Source organism: Branchiostoma floridae, chromosome 19 (genome assembly GCF_000003815.2).
Source record: "Branchiostoma floridae strain S238N-H82 chromosome 19, Bfl_VNyyK, whole genome shotgun sequence".
NCBI classification, from domain to species: Eukaryota; Metazoa; Chordata; class Leptocardii; order Amphioxiformes; family Branchiostomatidae; genus Branchiostoma; species Branchiostoma floridae.
In genome coordinates this window covers 12268441-12280988 of record NC_049997.1, presented here as the reverse complement: position 1 = coordinate 12280988, position 12548 = coordinate 12268441, and the positions used below count along the sequence as shown (strand labels likewise).

At 39.1% G+C, this 12548-nt stretch overlaps 1 protein-coding gene across 6 annotated transcripts in view; it reads left to right on the top strand.

The window, feature by feature from the left end:
• The first annotated feature begins 1456 nt into the window (after nucleotides 1-1456).
• The window catches only part of LOC118406636 (cGMP-inhibited 3',5'-cyclic phosphodiesterase A-like), a 106189-nt gene continuing 95097 nt past the window's right edge, over nucleotides 1457-12548 (top strand). Inside the window, exons 1-2 of one of the 6 annotated variants that reach the window (XM_035806852.1) lie at nucleotides 1457-1974; nucleotides 5049-5432. In XM_035806852.1, the coding sequence (XP_035662745.1) occupies nucleotides 1612-1974; nucleotides 5049-5432 (747 nt within the window). In that variant the 5' untranslated portion in view covers nucleotides 1457-1611. The remainder of the gene's footprint in view (nucleotides 1975-5048; nucleotides 5433-12548) is intronic. The other 5 variants (XM_035806848.1, XM_035806853.1, XM_035806847.1 and 2 more) reach the window with 5 other exon arrangements.

Sequence of the window (12548 nt, the reverse complement as noted above, 5' to 3'; positions counted from 1 at the left end):
GATTTTTAACCTCCGTATAAATGGAGGTAATACTTTTCCCTGTCTACTTACCTGTATGTTTGTGTTTCCGAATGCTTTGGTCAGTATATCTCAGCTCAGCAAGCTAAAGATATGGATTGTGATGGTATTTGGTATGTTGTTTAATCTTGAACAGACAACGTTCAAGGTCGATTTTGGGCCTTCCATCGTCTTCCCTTGGTACTGCAGCAGAACTTCCGGTTTTACATTTTCTTGACATGCTTGGATCAGGTAATTTATGACGTAGGGAAAAGTTAATGCCTTACTGGTTAATGCTTTTAAATCTCCAAGCAGATCCTATGGTAGCATAAGATAGTATCAAAAGCTGGCAGAGGAGTGAAGCCGGCTTAGGAGTGTGTTTCGCTACATGTGGACACTTCTTAGCTGACTACACTCCTTGGCCAGTTTGGTACTATCTTATGCCATCGTAGGATCTGCTTGGAGATTACACTGAGTTATGCCAGTTATGACTGAACGAAAATCGCATTTAACGTTTGTTTAAGTTAGTATTTTCATCGTAATAGCGAGAATACTTCTGATTTAGCTGTTTCAGCTCAACTGCTGCGAGCAAATCCTTCCTAAGTCCTAGATAGTCTTCTTGAATGTCACAAAACCCATTTTCTCTCACGAAGTCGATTTTCACTGACGATGTCCGCTTTGAGCATTCCCATGCTATGTTTTTTTTTTTATCTCAGTAAATTATTGGGAAATTGTGGGAAAAATATATTTGATACACTTTCTTTGCGCTTGACCATTTGATCTTAATATATTGGTGCTAATTGATCAACTATTAAAAGCTTCGGTTTTGCAAGAATAAAATTCTACCAGGTTTTGCAGACTTTTCTACCAGTGATTTATTCCCAGTATGCAGCGCGAAAATAGTTTGTGAGTATTGATACAAGACCACATAGCTACCATAACATTGTGATTTTGCGTGATGAAATAGTTGGAAAAACTTTTGAGCACAATTTTTTTTCCGGAAAAATATTCGAGAAGTAAATGTGAAAGAAGGCCATTAAGCCCTGTATCGTCTGGAATTTGAAACGATGGTTTATTGACACACTGACTGATTTGTTTTTGATTGATACATTAATATTGTTTGCATTCCCATTTCTGGTCATTTAGAAAAAAAAATCTAAAGTGTCAATACAAATAGTCAGAAAAGCAGTTGTCTAGCTCAGAGGTTAAGTTTTATCTTATTAAGTTTATGCCTTTAGCAATATTGCTTGTTTTGTTAACACTTGTTGTCCTAAAGATTTAGTGTGCATGGAAAGTTAGTGCATAGTTGTAACGTAGGCATGAGAATTTATCTGTTCCTATCTTTTAAATCTTTATTTCATCCGCCTGCTTTATGGATATTCAGTAAAAATAAATGGCAAGAACCAAGAAATTGAATTTGTGTGGCCTATAACGTGTTATATGACATGTTATATATTTGTCCTTCGTGGTGACGTACACCTGTGTCCTAATCAGGCAAAGGTGTTGGGTAGCTAGGCGGTCCTGTACTTCAGAAGTATCATGGCGGTCGGGTGAGAAGGAGTGTCAGTGTTTCTGTGCGCGGACTTTACTTCTGTCGTCTGACAGCGTTCTCCCATGGAGTTTGCCTCCTCCCGAGAGACCAGATCGTCTTCCTCCTGCAACAACGGCTACGTGCCGGCATTAGTACGGCCGCTCGAGCCGGGGAGGGAGGGTAGCAGGCTCGCCCTGCTGCTGCCGTCCCCCGAGTTGGGGATGCTGCCCCGATGGGGCTGGGGGCTGGCGCTCGGCGCCCTGCTCGCGTCGCTGTGGTGCGAGTCGCCGTGGCAGCTCGCTCGGGGCCTGGTAGCCGTCCTCTTACCGCTCTGCAGCGTGACATGGGCCTTCTGCGGGCTCGCCTTCTACTACCGCCGGGCCTGGAGAGACTCCAACGTCTACCTGATGTTCGGTGGGCTCTGCCTGGTCGAGTTTTTCGTACAGGTGAGTTATCGTACTAACGTTACGACAGGAGGTTTCAATTTTTTCCTCGTCTTTTCGATCGTACGATAAGATTTTTCCTCAATCTGTCGTTCGGTATTTTTCTCCAGCCTGTAGTCATCTGGAAGTTTTTTTCCATAGCCTGTCGCCTGACAGTTTCTTTTTCTTCAGCTTGTCTAATTTTTTCTCCCTCAGTCTGTCTTATAAATTTTTCCTCAGCTTGTCTTCTGAAATCTGTTTTCTCAGATTCTCGTCTGCTTCGTTTTTCCTTAGCCTTTTCCCTCAGTTTATCGTCTGGCGATTTTTTCCCTCAGCCTGTCGTCTGAAATACCCCTTTTTCCTCAGCCTGTCGTCTGGCATACCTTTTCCTCTCAGCCGAAACGTCCCAGTTGGCAGTTGGTGTCAGAACAACTTGCACTATCAAAACAATCACTCCAGCCGTGTCCAAAAGGCACAGACTTCTCTACAAAAGCCTAGCTCCTACACAAAATATCACGAAAAGAATCGCTGTAAGTTTTGACAAATCGTTGGGTATTGTTGTTTTGACATTCCAATCGCACCAGCCAAGTCGGTAGCACGAGAAAAAGACCACACAAAGACTGAAAGAGATTTATATTATAAAGGAATACGGTTATGATGAATTAGCTTTAACAATAACACTGACCTTAATAATGATGACTTATCTCTTAGCATGATTGTTATCATCAAGGTTATCACAAAACTGTTGTAATTACAGGTTGGAACACTGTCAAATGCTTGATTTGATAAATGTACTCTTAGTCTTACTCTCCTAATTTTCTTAAAAACAGTAATTTTTGCTCCCTACTGTTACAAAGATGTCAAAAATCAACGTGGTTAGCGCATGATGATCGTAGGAACTTAAGGAAGTTAATGTGAATAATGTGTATCAACTGCCTTAGGCTAGAAAACACTTTGGCAAGCTGGCAGAGTGTAGCGTCAATAAACATTGTAGGATTCACAGGGCTCGAAATACAACCTGCATATGCAGGTTTAATAGTGCAGGTAAAATTGGAGCTGTGCAGGTATTTCTGGTGTCTACCTGCACCTAACCTGCACTGGTCCACGTACTGGGTTTTATACATAAATGTCCTATGAAGTTTGATGTAGATGTATATGGATTGTTATTAGCTGCATTGACTGTTACCAAAAGAAGAAAAACTAAACAATTTTAGTATGATCAATACTTCCTAAATTCTGAGTGAGGCAGGTAAAGTTTGTCTGGTGCAGGTACTTTTCAATGTAACCTGCACCAGTGCAGGTATGCAGAAAAAAGTATTTCAAGCCCTGTTTCGAGCCCTCTTTTCTCTTAAGGGTAAATGCTTTGCATGATACAAGAACAGTAGGTCAAGACAGAGATGCCTTAACGTGATCAGGTGTCACAAGGTTTGATGTAAAAACCTCTTTATCAATCCAAATTTGGCTGTAGGGTTGAATAATGTGTCAAAAACGCAGTACAAAATGCTGGACATGCTGTAAAATGCATTGAAAGATTATAATTACAATGGTTAATGTTTGCTTTATATTTCATTGTTGTGGCAAAACATATTTTGTATCTCTGAAAAATGCAAACCATATGATGGCATATCTCAGAATTTGTCAAAGGCTCTGAGGGCATACAATCATGCTATGATATTAGATATGTACAAAAGAAAGATTTTGTATAATCAAGTACATATAAGGTGGATTTGAAAATTGTATCAATCTACCGTAAAGAAAATACATGTATGTTAAAAATGACTTGAAATATCACTCAAGTTTAGTAATGAAAATCTTTGCCTGAGTGCCATACTTATCTCATTCTCATGTACAGGAGTGGTCTTGATTAATAGTAGTATTACTAGTATTGGATAAGGATCAGACTAATACTGGAAAATTATATTGTTTGCCTTTGGTAATTGAAATCTTGGCATATTTTGCAAGGTATTGCCTTAGCGTAGGCGGTACGAAGGCTGAGATACTAACCGCAATTACACAGCGATACATGATGATACCAAGGACGTTACAACGTCCTTGATGATACTAGTACTAGCACTTTCCTGTCCAGGAATTGAAATTTACATTCCTGGTCAGCATTTTTTGTGCAGGAATCACCTGTTAGTTGTAGGCTAGCTCCACTCTTGTTTGGTGTACATGCTATATCCATAGAAAAGCCCATTCTCTACCTCCTCGATCCTGTCATAAATTACCTTTGGTTCATCAGATATGCATACACTGTGAAAGGAGCACAAAAAGGTCTAGAGAGACCTGTTTATTTGTTCATGGTCCCCAAAAATTCACTCTCAGAACTGCAGAATTGCATTGAAGCTACGTCTTTTTACATTACAGTAGTGTAGGTAGACTTTGTGTACGCTTGGATGTAGAAGTGTCGTATTTTGAAAGTTTGGTAAACAATTACAAAAAAAGGCAAATCGCAGCACACCCAAAAGTAGGATTTTTTTAAAAGATGTGATATTCAATGAGAAGGTTTTCTTTTAGCTGTTACTTTGAAATTAAGTTGATAAGGAATGGCATGGAAAAGACAAAATAGTTTCAATCAAAAACATCTTGGTTGTTTTCAGTTTTCAGTCTTTTATACCCACCTGTTGCATTTCAGATAATACTATCAGAAGACTTGTTGACCTTTGTATGTTCAAGTACCTATAAAGCAAGATGAAATGCCTGTACAAAGTGACCAACTTGCCTAACAATAAATTAGAAGTGTGTCGGTGAAAGTGTCTTTAAAAACTCTTGCTGAAATAACTAGAAGGGAAACTTGAAAAAGAGTTTACAAGTTTTATAAGAATTCGTCATTTACTGGATAACTCTTTGTTTTACATTGTTGAGTTTTAAGGTGAATTTTTCTTGTTTCAAAATGAAAGGTATCGAATTTGCTTAGTGTGAGAGTTCGGCAAGTTGTAACTTTTGTTAGAAACTTTAACATACATTGTACTTAGTATTAAGTATCAAGTCAAGAATGGATAACTCTAGAAGTACATGTGTTATTACATGTCCCTCTTATCTGTATTTACTGATGATATTGACTGATACATTCCATTGTTCCCTTGTGTTCTACACAGGTAACCCTAGGAGAGACAATAGGTCTTCACCTGTTTATGTGGACACTTGTAACGTTTCTCGGCCTCACGGTGCTGTTTCCGCTAGTACGGAACACGCAGTACACCTCGGTCGGCCTGAGCCTCATCGGCCTGAGAGTTATCCTCGGACTCAACCCGGACTCGCTTCCCGGGTTCGTGCGACCCTTCGTTGGGTACGTTTGTTGCCTGTGCGGCTACGTCCTCTCACGCTACCTCGAAACTGTGGTGAAGTCATCCATGCAGTTCACCGCCGCCGATCCGCGGATTTCCGTCATGAGGCGAAGACGAAGCAGCCAACCGCCACCACCGAGCAGCCACCACAGGCATCGAAGAACGTCCCTTCCCGCGTTGTCACAACGAAATCAGGTATGCTTGTCTCCTGTAATATTCCTCTGCGCCGTCGGTACATTATGTCTTGAAGCGTCCCATAATAAATGCCTGCACTTAAAAGGGCAAGAGAAGTATTCACCTTTCGCTTTCTACCCTTTCCCTACACGTTTACCCAACAGTAGACAATTACATACACACAACAGGTTGTCACACGAACATGCATTCCTGGTGATAATGTGGTTAACTGTTTAGATCACTTGAGGAACATGCTAAGACTGTATCGTATATGGCCTTGGCTATTGATGGTTCTAGAATTTGTAGCACACAGTTTCGCAAAGTATAGGTTTACATGTCATATACTATATATAGTAATAGTTGTCGTGATTTGTGGCAAAACACCCAGACAGTCAACAACTATATCCTGTTGGCCTCGCTATTACACTGTTACATAAACATTGTAGTGTGTAGAAAAAGTCCTGTACTTAAATGCTATAGTTGATACTGATTTATGTGACTATTGTTTTCTAATGGCTCATGATACTTGCTGACAATACTGTATACACATGTACATGTAACATACATGTACAAGTGTACTATACGTCTTATTTTTTCTCCGGTTTGCTCCTCCAATTGTTTTCCATACCAAGCAGTCTGGCACCTGTTAGAGAAGCGATTGGCCTATGTATATTTGCCTAAAATATGAGCGAGGGTTCTGATTGGCCCCTTAGTCACACGGTTCTTGTAATGGCATGGTAACGGATGAAGCGTTCAGAAGTTTGATCCCCGTTACATTTCTTCTAAGAAACATTTTATCCCCGACATATGTTGCAAGGACCCAACCTTCCATCCCAGGACGGAAATTTTCTTGATGGAACGGAAAATAGTTTTACCCCATACATCCCCAAGATGACATGAAACTGTTAAAGATACATATTAAACCAGCCCTGGTCTGGACCAAGTGTTTGCTACAGAAGAATAGATACCATTGCCACAGTTTGCTGGGTTTTCCCACGTACAATTAGTCAAACTCATTTCAAGCAACTTGTTAGATCATGATCTGACTGGCTCCTGCTGTGCGAAACCCATGAACAAAACCTGCCCAATCGTTATCATCTAATCAAGTTCTTCAGCACATAGCGGGTGCATCCGCTACAGTGCATCCATCGCACTAACTCAGGTGTAACATGTCATTCCCTCTTCCTTTGACGTTCCTTCTATTGTTGCTAGTTACAAGAATTATGTCATCTAGTGGTCCGAGGTGTGTTTAATTGGACGGACACAGTTTCATTTGTCACGACGCATTTAGCCGCTGGGAACGTTGTTTCCAACAGCTTCGTACAGTAGTGCTGCATATATTTTCTGTTTACTGCTTCTGTGTTCAATAGGCACCTTTGTCAAATTGTTTAGGCACTTGTACAGGTGCCTAAACCACTGTATTTGTACCTGATGTTATGTTGCGGTACGCTTCCATACCTTTTTTTTGTGTACCTTGACAGTCCTAATAATTTATGACGACGTCCTGTATCTTTGAAGTTAGTATACTAAACTATGGAGTATTACTATGAACACCTTAATAATGTCCAAGGATAGTCTTAAGAGTATATCTAGGGAGCAGGTGTGCTTTCACAACTTAGGCACGATCTAGACACAGTTTTTCCCGATATCGGCAAGCCGACAACCTCTTGCTGACAGCTTTTTTTTAGCATCTAGATGGAACTGCAATATCGCCATAAAGATATCGGCAGAATTTCTCCCGAAAGGTCCAGATCATTTGCCCATTAGCTTAGCAGGGGTCCCCGATAGCTTAGCAGGGGTCCCCGACAGCTTCCACGCGCATGTAGATGCGTCCCGACTACAGGAGGGCTCATTAGCATATAACGCGGGCTCATTAGGCTACATAGCTGTTTATGACTGCAAGCGCCAGGGGTATTCCGCGGCCAACGTTCCAGATCCCTCCCAACATCTCCACAGATATCGGTAAAAACTGTGTCTAGATTGGGCTAATACTTTATAGCCAAACCTTTCAAAACAATCCCATACATTTCCAGCTTATTGCAAATCGTCTACATGCAAAATAGATATTCAGATCATCATTTATGATTTCAGGTTAGAACTGAAAAAGGGAAAAATTACACCATGTTGAATGTAACATGTTCCACACATAACTTTGTAATTCTGATTTCATAATTTTCCTTTTTTCGTGTTCTACTGTGTACTGTATATGTAGAAACTTTTGCAGTTTTATTTTCGCTTTTTTGTGACCTCATTGTGAATTCATGAATTCACAACGGATATGTCTCCCTTGTATAACTACTGTATTAAAAAATTATTTTAACGATGACTTCAAAATAATGTGCAAACCATCTTTTCCATCTTACTGCAAAATAAAATCACAATGAAAGTAAGTGAATTTACAGTATCATCACATTGAAGATATATTTGCTAGGGTAAGCAAAATCTCAGCAGCATAACTAATTGTTTAAGTTGAGAAATCTAATCTATTAGTATTACACACACACACGCATATACATTTTACATGCACTCACTAACAGCTAGTTTAAACCAACCATGAAAGTATTAATAACTATTATGTAAACCTCTAGAATCCCCAAGGTAAAATTGATTGAACCAAATTAAACATTGATACTAACAAATCTGTCTGAGTCTTGGATTCATCGAATTTCATGCTGTTCACATTGTCTAATCATTAGCAAAAGGTTAAGAATTTATCACTGAGCATATTTTGAATGCAACGCATAGAAATTATTGACATTGTTTATTTCTTCAACTTTATTACAAAATTATTGTGATTGAATTTTGTTTGGTGTTATGATTTTATATGTGACAAAACAACCAATAGCCGTAAAAGGTGGACTGTACCAAAGCTGGAAAAGGGGGAGCACTTTGGATCCTTCAACAAATAATGTGTGGAAAAACTTGCAGGTGTTGAGTTTTGCTCGCATGTTAAAAAGCCATTTGTGTGGCTACAATTCATAGACTAATTTTTCCAGCATCCGGACAAGTACGTCCCATTTTTATATATTTCAACTCTCAGGCAGAAATATTGTAGCAAATAATGTTGTTTTACTCTGTGAGACGAGAATTTTATTAAATCATGATCTAGATACAATATTTTACATCCTACGAACTAGCGTTATTTGTGTTGCATTCCACAAATTGTAAAATAAACATTGAAAGAAAAAGAAATTGCAAATTGTCAGTGGTTACTGGGATATAGTGTACAAACATGTGTGCATATTTGCTGGAGTGTTGGTAACTATAACAGCATGTGTGGTAGCCTTGTGACCTCATGTAAGTTGTTTACAATTGCCTTGTTTGGTGAACAATCCCATATGTACCTGTGTATTGTTGACCTGGACAAGTAAATGCCGCATGGTTTGCTCCACAGGTGAATTAACTGTGCACTTGAAATAATCCGTTTGGACATTTGAAATTACCCTTGGGGGATGGGACCAGGGCTCTAGCCAGTGTCCGTTTTTCCGTCAATTGACGGAAATTTGCTGCGTGTGACGGAAAAATTTTAAAACCAATCTGTCAACCTTGACGGACAAAAATCCTTGGTGGAAGCTACAGGCGGCTTGGGGATGCCGTCCACGGCCATAAAAGCCACACACTGTTTGTTTTGCTGTTGTTATTATTGTTGACAAAGTGTGTCGGCGCCCTTTAGCATACAATAATCTCATTAAAAACCCGTTTTTCAAGGTCTCAGTTCAGTCTTTCTAACTCCTGGAAGAGTGTTTTCGCGATTTTGGCGACAATGGGAATAGGCTGACGGAAAAAAATTTCAAGCTGGCTAGAGCCCTGGATGGGACGTAGTGTGTATGCACTTAGAACTAATTTGTTATGATAGCTGTAATATTGTCAAATCTGCCCAATAAGAATAAAATCTGGTCTATGTGGATAGGTGGCCTCTATAGACATGATTGTTAACACTTATGTCAATACTACTAACAGTCAGTTGAAGAGGGGCATGAATTTGTTGTTTTTATTGAAATATCTTTAATCTTATTCTATAATGTTGAAATTTTGTTCTGCTGCCTCCCTCTAGATATTTTTACATGAAACCATGAGCCGTTAGACTAGAGAATTTTGGTTTTCCGACTTTGAAATATTCAAGCAGCGCCCGAAAGATGAAGAGTTTCCTGTACTGGTGCATCCAAAGGGTCAGAAAGATGACCCCTGGTAAAGCTAGAGCACACTTTGACATTTGGTGTACGTCCCTAATGTACAATGTATATACATGTACGTACACTTCACCTCTGATGGCATCTGTGGTCAGGCTGGTAGAGGCAGCCACTCTGAATGGGCAACTCTAAAGCAATACTGTGTTACCAGCCAATACCCAACTGTACATTGTATACCTTGTACACAAAAGTGTACACAAAAGTGAAAATGAGATTGACATTATTGTGGTGCATTTAAAGATTAGTTAGTTCTTCAAGGTTTGTGGTTTGTGAATGTCAATTGAAGAGAATGGTGTCAAAATGGTATGGGATGGTAAGGTTTGGAAGCTTTTTTATCTAATTAAAAATCATTTTCTAATAACTACAGATCATTAGAAGATATCAATTTGTGCTAAGTTGGGTTTGTACATTGTGTAGCTTTCATCATTATTCAGTTGAAAAACATAGTTTCATTGCAGTGGTATGCACCAAAGTGGTATATTTTCTCATAGAAAAAAATGATATTAGGGGCAATAAAACCTGATGACATCATCAGTAATGAGAAAGTTCGGAGGTTGACGTACGTCCGTGACATAAAATATCTGTCGCCTGATGGCGGGGTGTGTTCACGCGAAGTAAAAAAACGCCAAAAAATGCCCAAGACAGACAACTTTGCCATATGCCATTATGACGTACAACCAGAAATCTTCCTTAGGCCACAGCAAGTAAATTTTATGGATGACATCCTCTGCAGACTGCAAAAATAGTGCGATAGGGCAAAAAAAAAAAATGGGTGAAAAAAACAAGATGGCTACTTTTTCAAAAATAGGCACCATAAAGTTGTGATGAATGTTTTTAAACATGTACTGGTGTGGTAAAAGTGACACTAGTGTGGTAGACTGGCATTACCAACAAAGTTGGTAACCACACTCATCGCTTCCATACTGATGTCACTTTTACAACTATCCAATAAGTTTCATTTCTACAACTACAGTCCTGGGTACCTCGCAAATGTCAATTCTACAAGTTCAATGATTAGGCTACAGCACAATATATTTGCTCATTTTGGTACGTTATCGTCATGTTGACCATCCCTGCAAAAGAAAAACATTCTTGTTTTTTTTTCTGAAATCAGGCGAAAATTAATGCGCGCGCTGATGTCATCCATAAAATTTACTTGCTGTGGTCATATGTGAACAGGCCCGAAGTTCTACTTCTGGAAAAAAGTTTGATTTATTATGGTAACATGTGTCCCCAAGTCTCCCTGGACAATGCAAAATGGATGACTCAAACCATGGACATTAACCACATGCCAGGAGAATCCCCAGCAAAGCTGCCGGGAATGAAAAGCCTTGAATAGTGAATACTTTAGTGTAACATCGCGCACAGTGGTTTGGGCCATTTTACTAAGTCCCGCCTGCGTGACCATGAATTCATGGTGTTATTTTGATGGCAGTGGATTTGTAGCAACATGCTTTTAGCAGTCTCAGTAGTACAAAGTCCTATTAGAGACACACAATCGTAAAATACAAATCATTAATGCAAATATGGCATTCCCTGTAACTGCACCTTTAACTGGTTCATGCAAAATGTAGGCTAAGAATAGAGCTTAGCAGAATCTATATTCGTAGAACATAAAAAGTAAATGGCTATCAAAAAGAAAATTAGAGTTAAACTGACGGGCTAGAATTTTGAAAGACTTCTAAATTTCTTACGATGGTGCCACATGTATATATGCAGTACCACGCCAGCTAATTTTTTACATTTGTGGACTAGTGAAAGAACATTGCGTCAAGAGCTTTAAAGTATAATGTGTAATGTTTTTTAACAGCCTTGGTTTAGAACAAGGGGTCTTTGCAATTGCTTTCCAGAGAGATGGAAACTTGATTTCAGAGCTTTCACGCATTGTACATGTGCTTTAGACTAGTCCATCCTGACAATGCGGTTTCTTTGAAATTTAAGCTGTATTTGTAGCTCAACACTAATCTTAAAACAGACTTGTTTTTTGGGGCTGTCTTTTACCTGGCTACCGTACATCTCGAAACATTTGCAGGAGTTTTATTTTTCTGTTGACCTCTACAGCGTGAATTCATGATGTCTCCAATGTTTTACTACTGTACAATACTACAGAATTTTTCAATCTTAACACTCATTTTCCCTCCTATTGCATAATTAAGAACCAACGAAAATAGATAAATTTACAGTACTATCTTTCATTTTATATCTACCATTTCCCTAACTTGTGGACCCTATCACTAAATATAGGGAGGGGTGATCCTTTCACAACAGGTGTCAATTCTACTCCCCAAACACCATTTAATATATGGTCTTTGCTTGTCCATGTATTTCTATAGTCTATGCTTTTCATTAGCATTAAAATATGGTCCTTGCCAGTATTTTTATTGGTAGAATTAACAGTCTTTTGTGTGTGGCTGGGAAATCCATTCAGCTGTATACCTCCCGCTGAGTTCAGCCTGTAGGGCTTCATGCCAATTCTCAAGGCCATCATAACAGTAACATCTTGTATAGCTATGAGGGGCTGTGATTAAAAGTTTGCTAGTATATTTCTGTCACTTGAAGCCAATCTGTAAATATCAATATCAGAAGTTCTGCTGCAGTACCTAGGGAGCTGCCAGGAGGCCTAATAGCTTTTTTCCCATAGGACAAGACCTAACCACTTATACCAATTTTCATGTCAATCTATGCATAACATGATAAAGCTCCTTGGGTTAAATTGTTTAACCACACACATGTACATACATGTAAAAGCTACCAGAAACATTTTTGAAAGTATTACTATATTAGCAAAAACAACATGATCAGATTGTTTCAGAATATTCCGGAATTTAAAAAAAAGTACATTTGACAAAACCTGGCAATATCTTAAATGTTGTGAAACATTGCAGAAATATTTCTAGTGTTACCATTACTGTAGGCGGTATTGCGACCTACAAATGTTTGTGTGTCA